The sequence below is a fragment of the Salmo salar genome, chromosome ssa05 (genome assembly GCF_905237065.1).
Source record: "Salmo salar chromosome ssa05, Ssal_v3.1, whole genome shotgun sequence".
Classification (NCBI taxonomy): Eukaryota; Metazoa; Chordata; class Actinopteri; order Salmoniformes; family Salmonidae; genus Salmo; species Salmo salar.
The window spans coordinates 82,969,262-82,995,350 of NC_059446.1; the positions used below are offsets into that span (position 1 = coordinate 82,969,262).

Here is a 26,089-nt window from a genome sequence, read left to right on the forward strand (position 1 = left end):
AATGCACTCCAAATACCAGCAAAGGCAAAGGAGGAGAACACGGAAGCAGCAGTAACTACAGCTAAATATAACATATTTTCTGAGCTGCCTGGGTCTTAATATAGACAATGTGTGAAAGACTGTCACGGATGTCAGGCTGTCTGCTTAATTTAACACAGAGTTTTGTTTTTAAGCTAATCGCCCTGAAGGAGCACTGAATCAACCTCTTTGTATTTTTGAAGAAGATACAATAAACTGTTACTACTAGATATTCATTCACCTGCAGTTTTCCTTGAGCGAAAGAAGTGATGGGGCCTCCTCATTGGTGGAGAGGTGTCACTAAGCGCCAACGGCAGGGGTTGGCGGGTAAACAAGAGATTTATGAATGACAGGTCCAATTTGTTTTTAGCACCAGGGAGAGACAAGCAGCACCCTGCCCCATGCCCAAATTCTTCCCCTCCGAGGGCCCTGCCAACAGGGGATAGGGTGACTCATAACCAGTGGCTGCACTCCCACTGCACTAGCCTCCTCTCTGACACCACGGGCCAACACTACCACCACACAGCTCTGTGACCGCCTGTCCCCAACGTGTTTATTTCTATAACAGATCTGTCTCTCATTAGCCCCCATGGCGGCTAGAGTGACGATCACAGCCTTCATTTGAGACGTTGGCATGGCAATGGCAGGTGGCGGCTTCCCAATTGGCACCCCGTTTCCTATATAGTGCACTACTTTTGGCCAGAGCCCATAGGGAATAGGGTGCCATGTGGGACACAGTCCGTATCTGTTTTTACCTTGAGGAGTCACACTAGCAGGCTTCACCCACCACACAGCAGAGAGAGAGAGAGAACAGAGACACATGTTGTCTGGACTGGTGGGAGTGTTACATGTTGTGACGTCTGTGATGTGAGATATGTTTTCTTGGATCTCTTCCCATCATCTATTTGTCTAATAATAATAATAACAATAATAATAACAATAATAGGCCGGAAGACAGTGCCCATGTTAGATTCTACAGCTACATACCATAGGTGGTGTCTTGCATCATTTGCAGTCAATGGATAGGCTATAGGGCCAGTTTCCCGGACACAGATGAAGCCTAGTCCTGGACTAAAAAGCATGCTCAATGGAGACTCATCATTGAATCACAGGGTGGCACACAATTGGCCCAGCGTCGTCTGGGTCAGGGGAGAGTTTGGCCGAGGTAGGCCGTTATTGTAAAATAGGAATTTGTTCTTAACTGACTGACCGAGTTAAATAAAGGTTAAATAAAAACATTAAATAAAAAATTGACAGACTCTATATGACCAAAGGTATGTAGACACCTGCTCGTCGGACATCTCATTCCAAAATCATGGGCATTAATATGGAGTTGGTCCCCCTTTGCTTCTATAACAGCCTCCACTCTTCTGGGAAGGCTTTCCACTAGATGTTGGAACATTGCTGCGGGAACTTGCTTCCATTCAGCCACAAGAGCATTAATGAGGTCGGGCACTGATGTTGGGCAATTGGGCCTGGCTCGCAGTCAACGTTCCAATTCATCCCAAAGGTGTTCGATGGGGTTGAAGTCAGGGCTCTGTGCAGACCTGTAAAGTTCTTACACACTGAAACAGGAAAGGGCCTTCCCCAAACTGTTGCCACAAAGTTTTCCCTTCACTGGAACTAAGGGGCCTAGCCCAAACCATGAAATATCAGCCTCAGACCATTATTCTTCCTCCTCCAAACTTTACAGTTGGCACTATGCATTGGGGCAGGTAGTGTACTCCTGGCATCCGCCAAACCCAGATTCGTCCGTCGGACTGCCAGATGGTGAAGCGTGATTCATCACTCCAGAAAACACATTTCCACTGCTCCAGAGTCCAATGGTGGCGAGCTTTATACCACTCCAGCCAATGCTTGGCATTGCGCATGTTGATTTTTGGCTTGGAAACCCATTTCGTGAAGCTCCTGACGAACAGTTCTTGTGCTGACGTTTTCTTCGAGAGGCAGTTTGGAACTCGGTGGTGAGTGTTGCAACCGAGGACAGACGATTTTTATGCTCTTCAGCACTCGGAGGTCCCTTTCTGTGAGCTTGTGTGGCCTACCACTTTGTGGCTGAGCCGTTGTTGCTCCTAGACGTTTCCACTTCACAATAACAGCACTTATAGTTGACTGGGGCAGCTCTAGCAGGGCAGAAATTTGACGAACTGACTTGTTGGAAAAGTGGCATCCTATGACGATTGCTTGGCTGTGTGCTGTCAGCAACGGGTGTGGCTGAAATAGCCGAATCCACTAATTTGAAGGGTTGTCCACATACTTTTATATATATATAGTATTGTCTTAATTAGTCAGTGTCCGAGAAACTGGCCCATAGTGTTTAATGTATAATTCTGAATGGAGATGAGACTGTGGCTGACACTATGACACTAAGTAGACATATCCCCACTAGGTTAATTAACAAGTATTGGGTTATTCATCTTTCTTATGGCACTTTGCTTGGCTGCTTACTCATAGCAACACTTTGTGAAGACCATAATAATATTATATAGCTCTGTATAGCCAATAATAATACTATAGAGCTCTGTGAAAGCCATAATAATATTATTGATCTCTATACAGACCATAATAATATTATAGATCTCTGTATAGACCATAATAATATTATAGATCTCTGTATAGACCATAATAATATTATAGATCTCTGTATAGACCATAATAATATTATAGATCTCTATACAGGCCATAATAATATTATAGATCTCTGTATAGACATAATAATATTATAGATCTCTATACAGACCATAATAATATTAGAGATCTCTGTATAGACCATAATAATATTATAGATCTCTGTATAGACCATAATATTATTATAGATCTCTGTATAGACCATAATAATATTATAGATCTCTATACAGACCATAATAATATTATAGATCTCTATACAGACCATAATAATATTATATATCTCTGTGAAGACCATAATAATATTATAGAGCTCTGTATAGACCATAATAATATTATAGATCTCTGTATAGACCATAATAATATTATAGATCTCTGTGAAGACCATAATAATATTATAGATCTCTGTATAGACCATAATAATATTATAGAGCTCTGTATAGACCATAATAATATTATAGATCTCTATACAGACCATAATAATATTATAGAGCTCTGTATAGACCATAATAATATTATAGAGCTCTGTATAGACCATAATAATATTATAGATCTCTATACAGACCATAATAATATTATAGAGCTCTGTATAGACCATAACAATACCATAGAGCTCCTGTCTAAATAAATCCATGCCAGGAAAGGAGTAAGTACTAAACTCTAAATGATAACAAGCCAATGATTGCTTTTCCAGCATTTTCCATTATCATGTTACCAGTCAAGGGAGCCATATAAACTATGATATCACTTAAAATGATTAACTACAGATATAGGATCTTAATTTGACCAGTATTGTCATAGTAAAATAATCCTGCAGCAACAGGATTTTAACGTTTAGTCCATAATGTTGCTTGTTCGGTGGTTGGGCTATTAGCTGGACAAAAGTAAGCTCCATAAAAAGTGCAATAATCTTAATATAACAGTGTGTTAATGAGGGTTTTCAGTGAATTTATGTAAATCAGGAAGCTCATCTGCATTCCAGAATTCTCAGCAACAAAAGAGCGATCAAATAAGATTCTACATCTGTTTTGGCTCTTACAGACACATTCGTTAAAAGACAGCAACAAACAACAAGCCAATAATAATAATAATTGTTATAGTGTGGACACTATATAAATAATGACATGGTTATTATTGGCATTGACCGTGACCTTTCCCTTTTGATGATGTCATCACTAAGAGTGAGTTCTGTGCAAGGTGATTCTACCACCGGTTGAGTGGGCTATATAGTTCTGCTATATTTGTACCGTTTGTACCTCGCAATACACCTTTAGGTTTGGGTTGAAAGTAAAGGAAAGTAATATCGAAATGCGTGTGGGCATTCCTTGTCAAGTTACTACAATTATAATATAACACTTACAGTCGAATATAACACTTACAATCCAACAATCCAAAATTATCTGAATATAAGTGAAAAGACATCAACAAACTAAAAATTAGATCACAACAACTGACACTTAATTATAAATACAGTGCAATATAGTCAATCCAACAATCCCAAACAAGACTTTTTCCTGCTTTCCAAAAACATTGTGACATTCAACCAAGCTTTTAGAGCCCTTTCTAACTGGCCTTGTATAAATAGAAACTGGGAGATGCAGAAGGTGTTTCAAGGCAGGAATAGCCTGATGCTTGGGTCTGCTATGTGGTGCTGGATCTCTCATTAAGTGCCTTGTTATTTTTGGGCAGCTGGCACGTCTAAAGCAGGAAACAGACCTTTATTTTTAAGTCCCAGGCGGTCAGGCTCGTCTTTGCAGCTCAAACAGAGCTGTAGCTTGCAGGCTATCTTCTATAGCTAACAAAAGGAGCCGAGCCACTGCCGCGCAGTGCCACAAACCAAACCACTCAAACCCCGGTCATTCACCATAGAGTTTAATGTGTATGTCCTTAAAGAGGTAATTCGGGATTTTGGCAATGAGGCCCTTTATCTACTTCCCAAGAGTCAGATGAACTGTGTGGTGTGTCTCTGTGTCCAGTATGAAGGAAGTTGGAGGTAGTCTCGTGAGCCAATGCTAACTAGCGTTAGTACAATGACTGGAAGTCTATGGTTATCTGCAAGCATGCTAGTTAGCAATTGCGCTAATAAAAATGGTATCCACAAGTTCATTTGACTGGTGAAAATCCAGAAGTAGCCCTTTAATGTAATGAAACTGTCCAACCATGGGGCACTGCTTTATACAGTCTATAGGACTCTGTCACCTCCCAAAATCACTACTGTTCTGTAATGTACAGTAACATAGCAACACAATCAAGATAATGTACATAACGGTGGCAGACAGAGAGAGAACTGTACGTTTCACATTTGTATAGCACTTTACTACCTCCACAGGATGCCATGCAAAGCCTGTCCTTTTCCTTGTACAGGTCCAAGCATCAGCCCAGTGATGGAAGGATGTGGGCCCGGCACATTCAGAGCAACTCAACAGAGCGTCACACGATACAGAAACTCTGATCGTCCCATTGTGTGTTAGAAATTACACAATAACAGCTGTTCCTCTAAATTTCATCACATTTGGATCAAATTATTAGAGTGAAGAAATAATTGCTTGATACCAAGACTATGCTTATAGATTCTTAATTTTCAAACCGTATATTTGGAACGTTCAACTATTGTTTAACAGTTCAAGAGAAACATCTTGTTACATATTTGTAATGCAGAAGGGGTACAGAGTAACTGTAATGCAATATACAAATCTAATTGACCAATGACAGTCTTTGTTAAGCAGCAGATGATTGAAATGAATGTAACGGTAGAGAGAGCAGCAGACAAAAGAGAGGTCATGGTCATATTATAGCGCATCATAAACACAGTGTTGTTTTGTGTTTTATTATTCTCAACAGTCCCACTTCCTGACATTACATTTAGTTAACTAATTAGTCATTTTCTCTTTTTCAAAAAGCCTTTGTGTCTGAGCACTTTGTTTTGGTCACGTTAGAACATGTTGATGTCACTGCTACATGGCTCATCTCATTAAAATCACAAAGACATGTTGTCTTCCTCCCTCTGAATTCATTGAGCTTCTTCAACATGAAAGCCGGAGAGATGAGAGTGTTATTAAATGAAGTGTGATTTCATGAAGAGCTCTGTTGGACAGAAACCTTTATGCATGTTGGTTCTCCAGATAGTGGCAAGGACAGCTTCATCACCATTGAATGTGATTATAAACCCACTCATAACACACCATTTTAGATGGTTTCAGATGTTATGTCTAACGTGTGTACTGTCAGGAAATGAATGTATGTGTATCTTTCTGTATGTGAGCTTCACTAGGTCAAATTCCTAACTTCTTTTTACCCTGTTTACCCTGTCTCCATGGTCTTAGTCCAACAGAACAGACCTGTGTGCTGTGCTGCAGTCACTGTGGTGCCTCCCTGCCTCCCATGCAGCCGTCATAAAAGGCATGTGACAAGGCTATTTTTAGAACCGAAAATATAATTGTCAACAAGTGAAACCAGAATAAGAGACAGGCACACACACACACACACACACACACACACACACACACACACACACACACACACACACACACACACACACACACACACACACACACACACACACACACACACACACACACACACACACACACACACACACAGACACACACACACACACACTAAATAGGTAAATGATAAATGAAGAATATCTCTCCTTCCAAAGGACTGTCAGGGGTGTGCTGCTGGCTGCTGAGATGGAGTGATAAAGACGGCAAGGCGCCTAATCTTAGCTGGCTAATGCCATAAGCCCAAAATAACACACCTAAGAATAGCTGACCCACAGAATAAGCAAGAAGCCTGAATTTCAGGCACTTAAAATATCTTGTTGTTTGGCAGATAATGTTCTGCGATAATAAGAAAAAGAAGAAGAAGAAAAAGAAGACCTGAAATGCATGGCTTGAAGGAAAGAGAAAAGCAGCAATGGATGTTGGGATTGACCTGGTGCTCTATTGACAGAGCAGAGGAGATATAATGTGTCATGCTAGAGCCTTATTCACACTTGTTCTGCTCTTCTTGTTCTGCTGACTACCATGGATCATGTATTGTACTACCTTTCAGCTTGTCTACAGGATATAACAGAACAGAATAGAATAGAATAGAGCAGAATAGAACAGAGCAGAATAGAACAGAGCAGAATAGAATAGAAGAGAATACAACAGAATCAAACAGAGCAGAATAGAATAGGACAGAATAGAATATAATAGAACAGAGCAGAATATAATAGAATATGACAGAATAGAATATAATCGAACAGAGCAGAATAGAATAGAACATAATAGAACAGAGCAGAATAGAATAGGACAGAATCAAACAGAGCAGAATAGAATAGGACAGAATAGAATATAATAGAACAGAGCAGAATAGAACAGAGCAGAATATAATACAACAGCATCAAACAGAGCAGAATAGAATAGGACAGAATAGAATATAATAGAACAGAGCAGAATAGAATAGGACAGAATAGAATAGAACAGAGCAGAATAGAATAGGACAGAATAGAACATAATAGAACAGAGCAGAATAGAATACAACAGAATCAAACAGAGCAGAATAGGACAGAATAGAATAGAACAGAGCAGAATAGAATAGGACAGAATAGAGCCATAATATAATAGAATATAATAGAACAGAGCAGAATAGAATAGGAGAGAATTGAATAACAATGCAGTATGTAGTTAATGAGTAGAGATGTGTTTGTTCTGTAGTTAATTAAGTACATATGTGTTTGTTCTGTAGTTAATTAAGTAGAGATGTGTTTGTTCTGTGGTTAATGAGTAGAGATGTGTTTGTTCTGTAGTTAATGAAGTAGAGATGTGTTTGTTCTGTAGTTAATGAAGTAGAGATGTGTTAGTTCTGTAGTTAATGAAGTAGAGATGTGTTTGTTCTGTGGTTAATGAAGTAGAGATGTGTTTGTTCTGTAGTTAATGAAGTAGAGATGTGTTTGTTCTGTAGTTAATGAAGTAGAGATGTGTTTGTTCTGTAGAATGAAGAGAGATGTGTTTGTTCTGTAGTTAATGAAGTAGAGATGTGTTTGTTCTGTGGTTAATGAAGTAGAGATGTGTTTGTTCTGTAGTTAATGAAGTAGAGATGTGTTAGTTCTGTAGTTAATGAAGTAGAGATGTGTTAGTTCTGTAGTTAATGAAGTAGAGATGTGTTAGTTCTGTAGTTAATGAAGTAGAGATTTGTTTGTTCTGTAGTTAATATACTGTACTGGTGGTTAAATATAGTTCTGCAACAGACAACAGTACAACGCTTATGAGGAGAAAAACACTGAGTTTACAGAAGCACACTATAAGAGTCATGTCCACAGAGCATGTGGTATCCTTGGTGATCAATGTGAGGATGTGTGAAATTAATCATTTCAGCATTTATCTCTGATGTTCACAAGTTATTGACATATCAATAGCCATAATATTCTTTTCCTGTATGCAACTCTCTGCCTACAATACGCAGTAATGACTCAATCTGTGTATTGTCATAACAATGCTGCCCACCAAAACTCCTGACATTTACTGTAGTGTGTGTGCTTTCCCAGAATACAATGCTGCTCCAACAGCCCTAGACCCATTAGATGACAAGAGCCAAGTGAATTTTCTGAACTACCACAAGTCCAAAAGGCAGAGAATAGCAGAGTGACTCACATTGAGTGAATACCGTAAACCGACATTACTCAGAATGATGTCAGATTCGTTTGAACCCTGAGATTCATTTCTCAGGTCAGAAATAGAATGTCATTGTGTTTGGTAAACATCCACAGAGACACAGAGATAATCTTTTGATGTTCATTTCCCTTTGCCTTGTACTGTCTGTATTTTTACCATGGCATTTCCTGTAACTGTTATACCTCAAAAAGTGAAGACTGACATGGAAGCCTCCCTATCCAAACACAACATCCCTTTCATGGTTTCATGCCATTTCATTGTGGTGAAAATGACTGTAAAAAGCACAGTGTTATTAATATGCACCAAAACAAATCCAAACAGTGCATTCAGTCCATATCCACACAATGATAAAACTATGTGTATTTACTAACACTCACTATACAGACAGTTTTAAACATGATTGTTTTACTCCATTCAGACACAAGCAAACTGAGAAACAATGACAGTAAATGAATACAAGGAGGAACTGCCCATCCATAAGCACTGCACACTGTAAAACCATGCAGTATAAAATCACACATGTAAATACCTGGATACAGAAAGCAGTGCCTGATCATAACGCGTTGCTGTGCTGAGAAGTTTGGAGCCCTCCTTTCACAGAGGCAGACAGATAGAGACTGACTGGGAGAGACCGGAGAGTTGAGAGAATGAAACAGAGGGAGAGGGAGGTAGGGAGAGAGAGAGAGAGAAGAAGAGAGAGAGAGTGGGAAATAAGGAGAGAGCGGCAGACCACCAGATGAAGAGAAACAGAGAGATAGAGAGAGAGAAAAAGAGGGAGCGGATAATAGTGCTAAAAAAAATCCAGAGAAAAAAGAGAAAGATAGGCTATCCCTTTAGGAGCAGAGAGAGAGCGTGGTGGGTCTGGTCACCTGAGTTAACGTTGTGCATCTTCTGCTGGTCCAAGAGTCGCTGGTGGCCAACGAGCTCGTTTGTTGTGGTGGAGAAATTTGACTCGCTCTCGTAAATCGTCTGCAGCATATTCCACTCAGCGCTCAGGTCGCATCGCAAGCCCTGCTCTTCCTGTCCCCAAAGAGCCAACCCTCTCACACACAGGGGAACGACAGCGACTAGAGACAGAAACAGCTCTCCTCCTTTTCCTCTGAGGAAACTCTCTCTCTCTTGCTGTGCTGAAACGCAATACAATAACCACCCCACACACTCCCTCTGTGAGGCTTCCCTCACTATACTGTGACTACACAGCACAATAGAACACAGAGCTTCAGTCAAGAAGTCCCTGTTCAGACAGAGTTAGAAGATGACTGGCAGTCTGATTCTCTTCTCTTGTTGTGACACTGAGCTACTACCCTGCTCTTATTCCCTCTGATCTCTCTCTCTCTCTCTGTCGTCTCTCTCTCGTCTGTCTGTCTTCTCCTCTCTGTTCCTCTCTCAGTAATGTCTGAGCGGTGAGAGTGAGCCTGCCTGCCTGTGTTTCAACCTTCCAGTGGGGGGTGTACTAGTCAGAGCTGAGCTAAGCCGTGCACTGTTTACCCGTCAACCTCTCACAGGAAAGTAATGCTTGAGCCTGAGAGGGTGCAAGCTTCATTTGCATGTGAATTAACAACAGCGTGGCCCACAGGTGACAGAAATAGAACAATGGCCGGCCCCGGCTATAAATAGGAGGGCCGAGGCGAGGGGATTGGAGCAGCATTGATGCGTTTAAAAATACCTCCACCAAACACAGCTGTCTCTTCTACAGCTCTACAGCTAGATTCCTGCCAGAAGGCATGTCTCCTGACTGACTCCCTCCCTCCCTCTCTCCCAGAGCAGAGCCCAGCCAAGCTGCAGATGGAGGCTCACTCTGCTTGATTCCTCTCTCTTCCCCCTCTCTCTCTCTCTCTTGCTCTTTTCTCTCACTATCTCTCACTCTTTATCTCATTTCAACTTTATTTATCACTCCCTCTATTTATCTCTCATCTCTCTCTATCTCTCTACCCTCTCTCAACTGGGATTCTTCATGTCTTTCTCTCTTACAAGATTCATCCTTATATCACTTTTTGCAAAACATACTATCCAAATGAAATATATTTCCTCATCCTTACAAGGTCTTGCTACTGTTGTTTTACTTTCATGGTAGTTTATGGTGACTGTGATATTCTGTATTTTGACAACGTAACTTATATTCTTATTGGCAGCCCATATCTGATAGGTTGGTTATTAGTTCAAGCAGCCCATATCTGATAGGTTGGTTATTAGTTCAAGCAGCCCATATCTGATAGGTTGGTTATTAGTTCAAGCAGCCCATATCTGATAGGTTGGTTATTAGCTCAAGCAGCCCATATCTGATAGGTTGGTTATTAGTTCAAGCAGCCCATATCTGATAGGTTGGTTATTAGTTCAAGCAGCCCATATCTGATAGGTTGGTTATTAGTTCAAGCAGCCCATATCTGATAGGTTGGTTATTAGCTCAAGCAGCCCATATCTGATAGGTTGGTTATTAGTTCAAGCAGCCCATATCTGATAGGTTGGTTATTAGTTCAAGCAGCCCATATCTGATAGGTTGGTTATTAGTTCAAGCAGCCCATATCTGATAGGTTGGTTATTAGATCAAGCAGCCCATATCTGATAGGTTGGTTATTAGTTCAAGCAGCCCATATCTGATAGGTTGGATATTAGTTCAAGCAGTCCATATCTGATAGGTTGGTTATTAGTTCATTCTCAAGATGATTGGTTAGTCATTGAGAGTAACAAACAAGCACCATATTCTGCATGTTAAACAAACACATGTATTATATAAGTAACTGTGTCAACCCTCCCAGATCACCCTGACCCAACCACCTGACCAAGTGGAATAGTAACTATTATCTCAGATTGTAGGAGGGAGAGAGAGCAGGGGTCAGTGTGCATCCAGGACACTGCAGATGTAGGATCTTCATTTCAGCCAGTTGTATTTCCCCTGCATCAGCATCTGTCTCTACCTACCATCATATGTTTCATCTCCACAATATCCAGTTAGATCTGTGATTTGTTGGGTAACATAGATGTCCTGTTTTACTGTGTGGTATTGCTACAACAGGAAAATAATCCTGCAGCAACAAGAAATGTGAATTATTGTGTGGATTATAATTAATGGGCATTTTTTTGAAGGTGTTAATACATGTTTCATTAGGGCAAATCAAGTCTTACATTTTAAAGTGCAAATTACAAACTTTAGAACCTTTTTTAAACCTTGAATACATTACAAATGTGCCTTTCCTGCCGTGCAGGAACATTCTCAGCAACAAAATAGTAATGAAATTAAGATCCTAAATCTGTACTGCTCTTGAGGAAGCATGCCCTGAGCCAGCCAATTGTGTGAGGAAGCATGCCGTGAGCCAGCCAATCGTGTGAGGAAGCATGCCCTGAGCCAGCCAATCGTGTGAGGAAGCATGCCGTGGCAGCATCGGGGGGGAGGAGCTAAGGCGGTGGTTCCCAAACTTTTTATAGTCCCGTACCCCTTCAAACATTCAACCTCCAGCTGTGCACCCCCTATAGCACCAGGGTCAGCGCACTCTCAAATGTTTTTTTGCCATTGTAAGCCTGCCACACATATACAATGCATTTATTAAACATAAAAATGAGTATGAGTTTTTGTCACAACCCGGCTTGTGGGAAGCTCTTACAGGACCAGGGCACAAATAATAATATAATAATAATCAATAATATTGCTCTTTATTTAACCCTCCTACATACACAACTTTATTTGTTCATTGAAAATTGTGAATAACTCAACATGTTGGGTTGTATTGGAGAGAGTCTCAGTCTTAAATAATTTTCCACACACAGTCTGTGCCTGTATTTAGTTTTCATGCTAGTGAGGGCCGAGAATCCACTCTCACATAGGTACGTGGTTGCAAAGGGCATCAGTGTCTTAACAGCGGGATTTGCCAAGGCAGGATACTCTGAGCGCAGCCAAATCCAGAAATCTGGCAGTCACTTCTGATTAAATTCAATTTTCACAGAACCACTTGTTGTAATTTCGATGAGGCTCTCTTGTTCAGATGTGGTAAGTGGACTGGAGGCAGGGCATGAAAGGTATAACGAATCCAGTTGTTTGTGTCATCCATTTCGGGACAGTATCTGCGTAATTGCGCACTCAGGTGCTTTGTTATATCACATTTGACATTGTCCATAAGCTTGAGTTCATTTGCACACAAACAAATCATACAATGACGGAAAGACCTGTGTGTTGTCCTTGTTAATGCAGACAAAGAAGAGCTCCAACTTCTTCATCATCACGGTTGTCGTAAGGAGAAGCGGACCAAAGTGCAGCGTGTGTGTTGTTCCACATTTTATTTACACTGTGAAACTATGCGATACATAAACATAAACTAAAGAACAAAACAACAAACCGTGACGCAGAGTTGAAACACACACTACTCAAAAAACAATCTCCCACAAACCCAGGTGGAAAAAAACCCTACTTAAGTATGATCTCCAATTAGAGACAACGAGGACCAGCTGCCTCTAATTGGAGATCATCCCAAACAAACCCAACATAGAAATACAAAACTAGAACCTGACAACATAGAAAAAATAAACTACAAAAAAAAACCCTGTCACGCCCTGACCTACTCTACCATAGAAAATAACATCTTTCTATGGTCAGGACGTGACAATCATAGCCTCAATTTTTGTCCCGCACCTTGAATATATAGTTGCGGAGAGTCCCTGTAATCCTAGATTCAGATCATTCAGGCGAGAAAAAATATCACCCAGATAGGCCAGTCGTGTGAGAAAGGCTTGCACGCGCGTTATCACTCCACTATGTCTTCCTGTCATGGCTTTTGCGCCATCAGTACAGATACTGTTAGGGGTGTGTACGGAGGCGAAGTCAGGTGCAGGAGATCAGAGTGTAGTAAACAGGCACACTTTAATTCCGGTCCAAAAACGACAGCACATAAAAACATAAACGTGCCAAAAACACGGAATATAACAAAAGTATGGCGCCTGACAATATCCACAAAACAATAAACATTTACACACAAAGACATGGAGGGGAACAGAGGATAAATACATGCAGTGTGATTATGGAATGAAAACCAGGTGTGTATGGAACAAGACAAAACAAATGGACACATGAGAAATGGAGCGGCGATGGCTAGAAAGCCGGTGACGTCGATCGCCGAACGCTGCCCAAACAAGGAGAGGAGCCGACTTCGGCGGAAGTCGTGACAGATACCAACACATCTTGACCACCAAAGTCCATTTGATGTCACAAAGCTGTCCAGTACTTCAAAAATATCCTCTCCTGTTGTCCTGGTTTCCAGTGGTTTGCAGAAGAGGAAGTCTTCCTTAATTGACCCCCCATAAACGTAACAGACATATACCAGGAGCTGTGCCAGGCCCGCCACGTCTGTTGACTCATCCAGCTGTAACGCATAGAATTCACTGGCTTGTATGCAAAGCAGTAATTGTTTCAAAACATCTCCTGCCATGTCACCATATAAGACGCTTCTAGCCTCTTCTTATTAATGGTATCTGTTGCTTTTATACATGTCTTACTACTCGAAAGTCATCTTAATTCTCGCTCAAAAAACTCCCGTGGCTTATTTTTCAAATTGGCATGTTTTGTTTCTAAATGTCTGCGCAAGAGTGAAGGTTTCATCGAGTTTTCCTCCCTCTGGGGGAAGAAGAAAGCTCCTCAGTGAAGACCAAGAGCATGCCATTGTAGGATTGGTCATTGCTGACAATGCAATAAAACAGAGAGAAAATTCAGACCAGAATTGTAGAGGACAACCTGTTATTTCAAAATGTGGAAAGCATCAGCCTGACTACCATTGGCTCGGACTCTGACCAAACACAGAGTTGGAATGAAACAGTTGTACACAGTTCCTTTTGAAAGGAACAGTGAGCGGGTCAAGGAACTCCGGCACCAATATGTCCAGGTATGGTGTCTATCCAATATATCTTGTTCTATAGTGAGTTTAACAATAACACTATGCTACTCTACATGTTAACATGGGTTATAGTACATACAGTAGGACACTATGCTACTCTACATGTTAACATGGGTTACAGTACATACAGTAGGACACTATGCTACTCTACATGTTAACATGGGTTACAGTACGTACAGTAGGACATAGTGAAAAGCATTTACACATACTGTGTTTGATTTCTTTCAGTTAGTCATGGAATTGGAGGCTAATCAGACCCCACATTAAATAATTTATGTAGACGAGGCAGGGTTTAACCTGGCAAAAACACATCGGTGGGTAAGAAACGTCATCGGGAAAAGGGCCACCGTTGATGTGCCGGGTCAGAGAGGAACAAATCAATCTGGAGTGCTGGTTTGGTCCTGCAGAAATGCCAGATTGGTCCCTACAACACTGAGCGCCTTCTTTTGAGTTTAGATGACCTCCACCAACAACTGGTGCCAGAAGCAGAAAGGGAACAGGTGGGAAGAAACATGAGGACATTTGTGATTGCATGGGACAATGTAGCATTCCACCATTCACATGTAATCACAAACTGGTTTGCAGCCCATCCAAGAATTTCATGTTGCTAATAACGCTTTTACTGCAGCACTTCCTATTTTTTTCTACTGTGCATTCTATGAAGTAAAGATGAGTCATTCACTTTTAGATAGTATGTTGCCAAAATTGCACACATTTGACACTCAACCAAAAAATGCAAAAGGAAACTGAATTATAAAAAACGATGGATTTCATATTGTCTAATGTATGCAAGTAGAACCGAAACCTGAAAAGTAATGCAGTTTTTGTAATGCCATCAACTGTTAGTATTTTGAAAGTCGTTGTGCTGTGATTGACTATATGCTCCTCTTGGATAGAAAACATGTGCTAGTGTTTTGACAGAATGATTAGATATTGAGTCGGGTTTGCCGTGTTTTGATAGATTAGTGTATGTAGAGAAAGTTTTTTAGCATTTTGAAATGAATTTAATGAACAAAATGTGGTTTTGAGCAGAACATTAACTATTTGGCTAATTGTGTGATGTAGGTGTGTTGCTGTGTTAAGAGTTTAGAAAAAGTATCTTAGTATCTCAAGTATAAGTATAAACGCTTGTTAGCAACTGTAAAAAAAACTGTAACAGCTTTCAGCTTTGCTTCCGTTTGTCCTTGTCTAAAACACAGGACAACACTGTCCCTTTCATAGTCTTTCATGTGACACAACAGGTTTTTTAAAAGCACAAACTACTGCATCAGAACTAGGTCACTAGGGAGTGCTGTGCATTGATAGCATTACAGAGCACAGGAGGTTGGTGGCACCTTAATTGGGGAGGACGTGCTTGTGGTAATGGCTTGAGCGGAATGAGTGGAATAGTATCAAATACATCAAATACATGGTTTCTATGGTTTCCATTTGTTTGATGACATTTCATTCGCTCTGTTCTAGCCATTATTATGAGCCGCCCTCCTCTCAGCAGCCTCCACTGGTACAGAGGAACAAAATAGTTCATTGTTTGATAATACATCCACATGATCTGTTTGAATGGCAGGGGGAAGGAAGCAATCGCTTTGGTCTGGCTCTAAAAACAGAACAGTGTATTATTCCAACAGAGCCCCGTAGAGAACCCATTACATGATAATTAGACTCATAACATACACGTCAGGTCGAGTGTTCTCTCTGACCACTGATAGACGCAGGCCTGAGATACTGGCTAAGCAGGCTTGAGTTACTGGCTAAGCTAGCAGGCTGAGATACTGTCTAAGCTAGCGGGCTGAGTTACTGGCTAAGCTAGCGGGCTGAGTTACTGGCTAAGCTAGCGGGCTGAGATACTGGCTAAACTTGCGGGCTGAGTTACTGGCTAAGCTAGCGGGCAGAGTTACTGGCTAAGCTAGCGGGCAGAGTTACTGCTAAGCTAGCGGGCTGAGTTACTGGCTAAGCTAGCGGGCTGAGTTACTGGCTAAACTAGCAGGCTGAGTTACTGGCTAAGCTAGCGGGTTGAGTTACTGGCTAAACTAGCAGGCTGAGTTACTGGCTAAGCTAGCGGGCTGAGTTACTGGCTAAACTAGCAGGCTGAGTTACTGGCTAAGCTAGCGGGCTGAGTTACTGGCTAAGCTAGCGGGCTGAGTTACTGGCTAAGCTAGCGGGCTGAGATACTGTCTAAACTTGCGGGCTGAGTTACTGGCTAAGCTAGCGGGCTGAGTTACTGTCTAAGCTAGCGGGCTGAGTTACTGCTAAGCTAGCGCGCTGAGTTACTGGCTAAGCTAGCGGGCTGAGTTACTGGCTAAACTAGCAGGCTGAGTTACTGGCTAAGCTAACGGGTTGAGTTACTGGCCAAACTAGCGGGCTGAGTTACTGGCTAAGTTAGCGGGTTGAGTTACAGGCTAAGCTAGCGGGCTGCATTACAGGCTAAGTTAGCGGGCTGAGTTACTGGCTATGCAGGCCTGAGATACTGGCTAAGCAGGCTTGAGTTACTAGCTAAGCTAGCGGGCTGAGATACTGTCTAAACTTGTGGGCTGAGTTACTGGCTAAGCTAGCGGGCTGAGTTACTGTCTAAGCTAGCGGGCTGAGTTACTGCTAAGCTAGCGGGCTGAGTTACTGGCTAAGCTAGCGGGCTGAGTTACTGGCTAAACTAGCAGGCTGAGTTACTTGCTAAGCTAGCGGGTTGAGTTACTGGCCAAACTAGCGGGCTGAGTTACTGGCTAAGTTAGCGGGTTGAGTTACAGGCTAAGCTAGCGGGCTGAGTTACAGGCTAAGTTAGCGGGCTGAGTTACTGGCTAAGCTAGCGGGCTGAGTTTCAGGCTAAGTTTGCGGGCTGAGTTACTGGCTAAGTTAGCGGGCTGAGTTACAGGCTAAGTTAGCGGACTGAGATACTGGCTTAGCTAGCGGGCTGAGTTACAGGCTAAGTTAGCGGGCTGAGTTACAGGCTAAGTTAGCGGGTTGAGTTACAGGCTAAGCTAGCGGGCTGAGTTACTGGCTAAGCTAGCGGGCTGAGTTACAGGCTAAGCTAGCGGGCTGAGTTACAGGCTACGTTAGCGGGTTGAGTTACTGGCTAAGCTAGCGGGCTACGCCTTTAAAATTGTCATCTTCTTTTCCTTCATAATTTGACCTGTCCTCCAGCCAGGGGCATGAAGCCAGCACAGTGCTATTTATAGAGTCCTGCTCAGCGCTTTTATGACTCTACAGGCAGGGGAGAGAGAGAGGGAGAGAGAGAGAAGGAGAGACGGAGAGAGAAAGCGAGAAAGGAGTTGGACTGTGTTATTTCAGCTGGCCAAACAGTTAAACCCTCAATGCTTTTATTACAACACAACATGGGAAACACACAGAAGAGGGAATGCACAGCTCACAGGCTAGGCTATACTCAAGTGGCAAAAGAATCTATGTCATTTTGGAATAAAACTAAATTATATTTGTTTCTGTTATATTAAACAGCTTCATACTGTAGCCCATACACTGCTTTTGTTTTTCTTAAAAAGAGCATTTGGACAGCCTTGGGAATTATCAGCTACCTAAAAGCTTGAGTTACATTAAAATGTTAGATTTAGATTGAGGCAATTTGATTGCAAATTCTAAGAGTTTACAATGTTGGGTTTGCAGAGCCATGCATACCGGACATCATTGTATCTATTCTAGTGAGATTTAAATATATCTATCCTAGTAAGACTTATCTATCTGCCTGGCTAACCTAAAGTACCTACATCATGGAAAACACGGTCTACAATTAGTGATTGTTTTTATCTCCACAGGCGACATAATCCCCAGTAAATTAGGGTAATTAGAGTTAGGAAACTCCTGATCCATCCATCTCTATGTAGTCTATCTAAAGGGGAATTTGGCTGTCGTGCCGAGAAGGTAGTGGGGGATTAAAGATCTGTCAGTCTTGCAATGTAAATAGTAAAGTTCTCTGTCTTTAATATATTTGTATTGTGTGTATGGACATCGTGGTGTAAAAATGTAATAATAATGAAAATAACTGCTCCATCTGTCACAGTAACAGACCAGCTCTGATCCTAAAGCCTAGAGACCTGGAGCTGTCACAGTGACAGACCAGCTCTGATCCTAAAGCCTAGAGACCTGGAGCTGTCACAGTAACAGACCAGCTCTGATCCTAAAGCCTAGAGACCTGGAGCTGTCACAGTGACAGACCAGCTCTGATCCTAAAGCCTAGAGACCTGGAGCTGTCACAGCGACAGACCAGCTCTGATCCTAAAGCCTAGAGACCTGGAGCTGTCACAGTAACAGACCAGCTCTGATCCTAAAGCCTAGAGACCTGGAGCTGTCACAGTAACAGACCAGCTCTGATCCTAAAGCCTAGAGACCTGGAGCCGTCACAGCGACAGACCAGCTCTGATCCTAAAGCCTAGAGACCTGGAGCTGTCACAGTAACAGGCCAGCTCTGATCCTAAAGCCTAGAGACCTGGAGCCGTCACAGCGACAGACCAGCTCTGATCCTAAAGCCTAGAGACCTGGAGCTGTCACAGTAACAGACCAGCTCTGATCCTAAAGCCTAGAGACCTGGAGCTGTCACAGGTCACAGGTGACGTCAGGCTAAACAGAGGAAGTCTCAAGCGTCCAGGCATTAGGATTGGGATTATTTTTACATTTACATTTAAGTCATTTAGCAGACGCTCTTATCCAGAGCGACTTACAAATTGGGTTATGACAATGCAATTCCTATTATGAGAAATGAAAACTCTACTGGGTAACTACACACATGGAAAGTCCTGACACACAGAAAGCTGGTTAACTAGGCTAGGAAATTCCTGAATGGCTAGTCACATAATGATACCATTATCATTTCACAATCAGTTCCAGGAATACTGTGTTACAATATTGCTGAAATATTACTAATTCCACAAATAATTACCTTATTCAACTCTGAAGGATGTTTATTTAACTAGGCAAGACAGTTAAGAACAAATTCTTATTTTCAACGACAGTCTAGGAACAGTGGGTTAACTGCCTTATTCAGGAACAGAACAACATACTTTTTTTACCTTGTCAGCTCAGGGATTTGATCTTGCAACCTTTAGGTTACTAGTCCAACACTCTAACCACTAGGCTACCTGCCGCCCCGGCAGAAGAACTGAAAATATTTGCACTGCATATAAACAACAGTATATTATACAACGCATGTCTTGGAACGTTGCATAAATCAGTCAGTCATACCTAACAAAATCACCCCACTTTCTCCACAGACAAGCTTTCATTGGCAGCTAACAGAGACAATTCATTGGAGGCTGTGAGCAGGGATTAACCTAGACTTTGTATTTCTACCCGTCTCTCTTCTTCCTGAGTCTGATGAGGTGCTGTGTGGCTGGGCGGAGTCATGACCAGTACCTGTGGCCTGTTATAGCTCGCTCTCCTGCGTCACCAGAGCCCGTGGTCTGATTCAGTCCCATTAAAGCCTTTAACTGTCAACGTCAGCGCGGCGTCTGGAGAGGAAGTCTCTCCACTCTGCTCCTGGAGAGACTAGGTGCTAGTGTAGGGGGACTGGGCTCACATCAATCTCTCCACATTGTGTTGTGTGTGTGGGTTGTGTGTGTGTGTGTGTGTGTGTGTGTGTGTGTGTGTGTGTGTGTAGGGGCATGTCAGGGGAAGGAGGAACAAGTGGGCCAGAGTGTTTTCCAATAAAGGCCTTTATAGCTCTACTCAGAGAGAACAGGGTATCAACAGAGAAAGGACACTATAAACACACACACTCACACACTCACACTCTCACACACACACACAAACACACATAAACAAACACACACACAAGGACACACATACACACACTCACACTCTCACACACACACACAAACAAACACAAGCACACACACACAGAAACAAACACACACACAAGGACACACACTAGAACAGGTTTTGTGCCACCTAAAACATCCATACATGGTGATGTCCTGTGTTGTTCCCCTCTACATGGTGATGTCCTGTGTTGTTCTCCTCTACATGGTGATGTCCTGTGTTGTTCCCCTCTACATGGTGATGTCCTGTGTTGTTCCCCTCTACATTGTGATGTCCTGTGTTGTTCCCTCTACATGGTGATGTCCTGTGTTGTTCCCCTCTACATGGTGATGTCCTGTGTTGTTCTCCTCTACATGGTGATGTCCTGTGTTGTTCTCCTCTACATGGTGATGTCCTGTGTTGTTCTCCTCTACATGGTGATGTCCTGTGTTGTTCTCCTCTACATGGTGATGTCCTGTGTTGTTCTCCTCTACATGGTGATGTCCTGTGTTGTTCCCCTCTACATGGTGATGTCCTGTGTTGTTCCCTCTACATGGTGATGTCCTGTGTTGTTCTCCTCTACATGGTGATGTCCTGTGTGTTCCCCTCTACATGGTGATGTCCTGGGTTCCCCTCTACATGGTGATGTCCTGTGTTGTTCCCCTCTACATGGTGATGTCCTGTGTTGTTCCCCTCTACATGGTGATGTCCTGTGTTGTTCTCCTCTACATGGTGATGTCCTGTGTTGTTCTCCTCTACATGGTGATGTCCTGTGTTGTTCTCCTCTACATGGTGATGTCCTGTGTTGTTCCCCTCTACATGGTGATGTCCTGTGTTGTTCCCCTCTACATGGTGATGTCCTGTGTTGTTCTCCTCTACATGGTGATGTCCTGTGTTGTTCTCCTCTACATGGTGATGTCCTGTGTTGTTCCCCTCTACATGGTGATGTCCTGTGTTGTTCCCTCTACATGGTGATGTCCTGTGTTGTTCCCCTCTACATGATGATGTCCTGGTTGTTCCCTCTACATGGTGATGTCCTGTGTTGTTCCCCTCTACATGGTGATGTCCTGTGTTGTTCTCCTCTACATGGTGATGTCCTGGTTGTTCCCCTCTACATGGTGATGTCCTGTGTTGTTCCCCTCTACATGGTGATGTTCTGTGCTGTTCCCTCTACATGGTGATGTCCTGTGTTGTTCTCCTCTACATGGTGATGTCCTGCCTCTACATGGTGATGTCCTGTGTTGTTCCCCTCTACATGGTGATGTCCTGTGTTGTTCCCCTCTACATGGTGATGTCCTGTGTTGTTCCCCTCTACATGGTGATGTCCTGTGTTGTTCCCCTCTACATGGTGATGTCCTGTGTTGTTCCCCTCTACATGGTGATGTCCTGCCTCTACATGGTGATGTCCTGTGTTGTTCCCCTCTACATGGTGATGTCCTGTGTTGTTCTCCTCTACATGGTGATGTCCTGTGTTGTTCCCCTCTACATGGTGATGTCCTGTGTTGTTCTCCTCTACATGGTGATGTCCTGTGTTGTTCCCCTCTACATGGTGATGTCCTGTGTTGTTCCCCTCTACATGGTGATGTCCTGTGTTGTTCTCCTCTACATGGTGATGTCCTGTGTTGTTCCCCTCTACATGGTGATGTCCTGTGTTGTTCCCCTCTACATGGTGATGTCCTGTGTTGTTCTCCTCTACATGGTGATGTCCTGTGTTGTTCTCCTCTACATGGTGATGTCCTGTGTTGTTCCCCTCTACATGGTGATGTCCTGTGTTGTTCCCCTCTACATGGTGATGTCCTGTGTTGTTCCCCTCTACATGGTGATGTCCTGGGTTCCCTCTACATGGTGATGTCCTGTGTTGTTCCCCTCTACATGGTGATGTCCTGTGTTTTCCCCTCTACATGGTGATGTCCTGCCTCTACATGGTGATGTCCTGTGTTGTTCCCCTCTACATGGTGATGTCCTGTGTTGTTCCCCTCTACATGGTGATGTCCTGTGTTGTTCCCCTCTACATGGTGATGTCCTGCCTCTACATGGTGATGTCCTGTGTTGTTCTCCTCTACATGGTGATGTCCTGTGTTGTTCTCCTCTACATGGTGATGTCCTGTGTTGTTCCCCTCTACATGGTGATGTCCTGTGTTGTTCTCCTCTACATGGTGATGTCCTGTGTTGTTCCCCTCTACATGGTGATGTCCTGTGTTGTTCCCTCTACATGGTGATGTCCTGTGTTGTTCTCCTCTACATGGTGATGTCCTGTGTTGTTCCCCTCTACATGGGGATGTCCTGTGTTGTTCTCCTCTACATGGTGATGTCCTGTGTTGTTCCCTCTACATGGTGATGTCCTGTGTTGTTCCCCTCTACATGGTGATGTCCTGTGTTGTTCTCCTCTACATGGTGATGTCCTGTGTTGTTCCCTCTACATGGTGATGTTCTGTGCTGTTCCCTCTACATGGTGATGTCCTGTGTTGTTCTCCTCTACATGGTGATGTCCTGTGTTGTTCCCCTCTACATGGTGATGTTCTGTGCTGTTCCCTCTACATGGTGATGTCCTGTGTTGTTCCCCTCTACATGGTGATGTTCTGTGCTGTTCCCTCTACATGGTGATGTCCTGTGTTGTTCCCCTCTACATGGTGATGTTCTGTGTTGTTCCCCTCTACATGGTGATGTCCTGTGTTGTTCCCTCTACATGGTGATGTCCTGTGTTGTTCTCCTCTACATGGTGATGTTCTGTGCTGTTCCCTCTACATGGTGATGTCCTGTGTTGTTCCCTCTACATGGTGATGTTCTGTGCTGTTCCCTCTACATGGTGATGTCCTGTGTTGTTCCCCTCTACATGGTGATGTTCTGTGTTGTTCTCCTCTACATGGTGATGTTCTGTGTTGTTCCCTCTACATGGTGATGTTCTGTGCTGTTCCCTCTACATGGTGATGTCCTGTGTTGTTCCCCTCTACATGGTGATGTTCTGTGTTGTTCTCCTCTACATGGTGATGTCCTGTGTTGTTCCCCTCTACATGGTGATGTCCTGTGTTGTTCCCCTCTACATGGTGATGTCCTGTGTTGTTCTCCTCTACATGGTGATGTCCTGTGTTGTTCCCCTCTACATGGTGATGTCCTGTGTTGTTCTCCTCTACATGGTGATGTCCTGTGTTGTTCCCCTCTACATGGTGATGTTCTGTGCTGTTCCCTCTACATGGTGATGTCCTGTGTTGTTCTCCTCTACATGGTGATGTCCTGTGTTGTTCCCCTCTACATGGTGATGTCCTGTGTTGTTCCCCTCTACATGGTGATGTTCTGTGCTGTTCCCTCTACATGGTGATGTTCTGTGTTGTTCTCCTCTACATGGTGATGTTCTGTGTTGTTCCCTCTACATGGTGATGTTCTGTGTTGTTCCCCTCTACATGGTGATGTCCTGTGTTGTTCCCCTCTACATGGTGATGTCCTGTGTTGTTCCCCTCTACATGGTGATGTTCTGTGCTGTTCTCCTCTACATGGTGATGTCCTGTGTTGTTCCCCTCTACATGGGGATGTCCTGTGTTGTTCTCCTCTACATGGTGATGTCCTGTGCTGTTCCCTCTACATGGTGATGTTCTGTGTTGTTCCCCTCTACATGGTGATGTCCTGTGCTGTTCCCTCTACATGGTGATGTCCTGTGTTGTTCCCCTCTACATGGTGATGTCCTGTGTTGTTCCCCTCTACATGGTGATGTTCTGTGCTGTTCCCTCTACATGGTGTTGGGAGAGAATGATCCTAAAAGGGCCACTGAATGAATCATGCTTCTCTGTTCTGTTAGGAACCCTGGTCATAACCTGAGGATTATTTCTCAAGACTTGGTACTGCAATTACCAGTTCAAACACAACTCCCCACTTCTGTGGCTTAATCAATGCAGACTGCTCTCTCTCTCTCCAGCTCTCTCTCTCCCTCTAACGCTCTTTCTTTCTCAATTCAATTCAAAGGGCTTTATTGGCATGGGATACATATGTTTACATTGCCAAAGCAAGTGAAATAGATAATAAACAAAAATGAGTAAAAAAAACAATAGAAAATACAGTCATGTCCTGGGGCTCTGTGGGGTTTGTTTGTGTTCGTGAACAGAGCCCCAGGACCAGCTTGCTTAGGGGACTCCTCTCTCTCTCCTGTGTTGTGTGTGTGTGTGTGTGTGTGTGTGTGTGTGTGTGTGTGTGTGTGTGTGTGTGTGTGTGTGTGTGTGTGTGTGTGTGTGTGTGTGTGTGTGTGTGTGTGTGTGTGTGTGTGTGTGTGTGTGACAAACAGAAATTATGATGAAACCCAGCAGGAAGCCAGGCCCAGTATGTAAGGAGGAACACTAAGTGTTGCAACACCAACAATGGACAAACATAACATGTCTCCTCTACCCTCATATGATCCCACTTCTAAATGTTTTGTTCTTAACCGATGATCCATGCATGGGAGGATGGGAGGAGGAACTGTTTTTCCTGAGTTCAAAGAGTCCTGTTATCTCAGACATAGAAGGTTTTATTATGTCAAACACATTGATTAGGAGGACAGAGAGAGTGTATCTCACAGCGATGTTACATCATCTCAAGATTCAAGATCAATATGAATCACCAACACTGATCACCAACACTGGACAATTGAGGAGTGGAAAAACACTGCCTGGTCCGACGAATCCCGGTTTATGTTGTGTCATGCTGATGGCAGAGTCAGGATTTGACGTAAGCAGCAGGAGTCCATGGACCCATCCTGCCTGGTGTCAACGATACCATATGCTGGCGGTGGTGTAATTGTGTGGGGAATGTTTTCCTGGCACACGATAGGTCCCTTGATACCAACTGAGCAATGTTTAATGCCATGAAGAATTCAGGCTGTTCTGGAGGCAAAGGGAGGGGGGGGGGGGAATATCAGCGTACTTGTACGTGTGTTATGCGTACGTGTGTCTCCCATGACCTGTTTGATTAAGCATTTCTACATTTGAATGTGTATCTATTTATCTTTATGTCCACGGATTGAACATAGTTTTATCATACTACTCAGGGATGTTACAATTTGAACATAGTTTTATCATACTACTCAGGGATGTTACAGATTGAACATAGTTTTATCATACTACCCATGGATGTTACAGTTTGAACAGTGTTTCATCATACTACCCAGGGATGTTACAGTTTGAACATAGTTTTATCATACTACCCAGGGATGTTACAGTTTGAACATAGTTTTATCATACTACCCAGGGATGTTACAGTTTGAACAGTGTTTCATCATACTACCCAGGGATGTTACAGTTTGAACAGAGTTTTATCATACTACCCAGGGATGTTACAGTTTGAACATAGTTTTATCATACTACCCAGGGATGTTACAGTTTGAACATAGTTGTATCATACTACCCAGGGATGTTACAGTTTGAACAGAGTTTCATCATACTACCCAGGGATGTTACAGTTTGAACATAGTTTTATCATACTACCCAGGGATGTTACAGTTTGAACAGAGATTCATCATACTACTCAGGGATGTTACAGTTTGAACAGAGTTTTATCATACTACCCAGGGATGTTACAGTTTGAACAGAGATTCATCATACTACTCAGGGATGTTACAGTTTGAACAGAGTTTTATCATACTACCCAGGGTTGTTACAGTTTGAACAGAGTTTCATCATACTACCCAGGGATGTTACAGTTTGAACATAGTTTTATCATACTACCCAGGGATGTTACAGTTTGAACAGAGATTCATCATACTACCCAGGGATGTTACAGTTTGAACGGAGTTTTATCATACTACCCAGGGATGTTACAGTTTGAACAGAGATTCATCATACTACTCAGGGATGTTACAGTTTGAACAGAGTTTTATCATACTACCCAGGGTTGTTACAGTTTGAACAGAGTTTCATCATACTACCCAGGGATGTTACAGTTTGAACAGAGTTTCATCATACTACCCAGGGATGTTACAGTTTGAACAGAGTTTTATCATACTACCCAGGGTTGTTACAGTTTGAACAGAGTTTCATCATCCTACCCAGGGATGTTACAGTTTGAACAGAGTTTTATCATACTACCCAGGGATGTTACAGTTTGAACAGTGTTTTATCATACTACCCAGGGATGTTACAGTTTGAACAGAGTTTTATCATACTACCCAGGGATGTTACAGTTTGAACAGAGTTTTATCATACTACCCAGGGA

General features: G+C 42.8%; 1 protein-coding gene across 10 annotated transcripts in view; it reads right to left on the minus strand.

The window, feature by feature from the left end:
* The window catches only part of LOC106593124 (histone deacetylase 9-B), a 94,674-nt gene that overhangs the window by 46,084 nt on the left and 22,501 nt on the right, over positions 1-26,089 (minus strand). For 2 of the 10 annotated variants that reach the window (XM_045719165.1, XM_045719164.1), the window contains exon 1: positions 9,173-9,818. The exons of 1 other annotated variant lie outside the window; for it this stretch is intronic. In XM_045719165.1, the coding sequence (XP_045575121.1) occupies positions 9,173-9,281 (109 nt within the window). In that variant the 5' untranslated portion in view covers positions 9,282-9,818. Of the gene's footprint in view, positions 1-8,832; positions 8,925-9,172; positions 9,819-26,089 lie in introns of those variants that run through there. 7 more of the 10 variants (XM_045719163.1, XM_045719161.1, XM_045719167.1 and 4 more) reach the window with 6 other exon arrangements.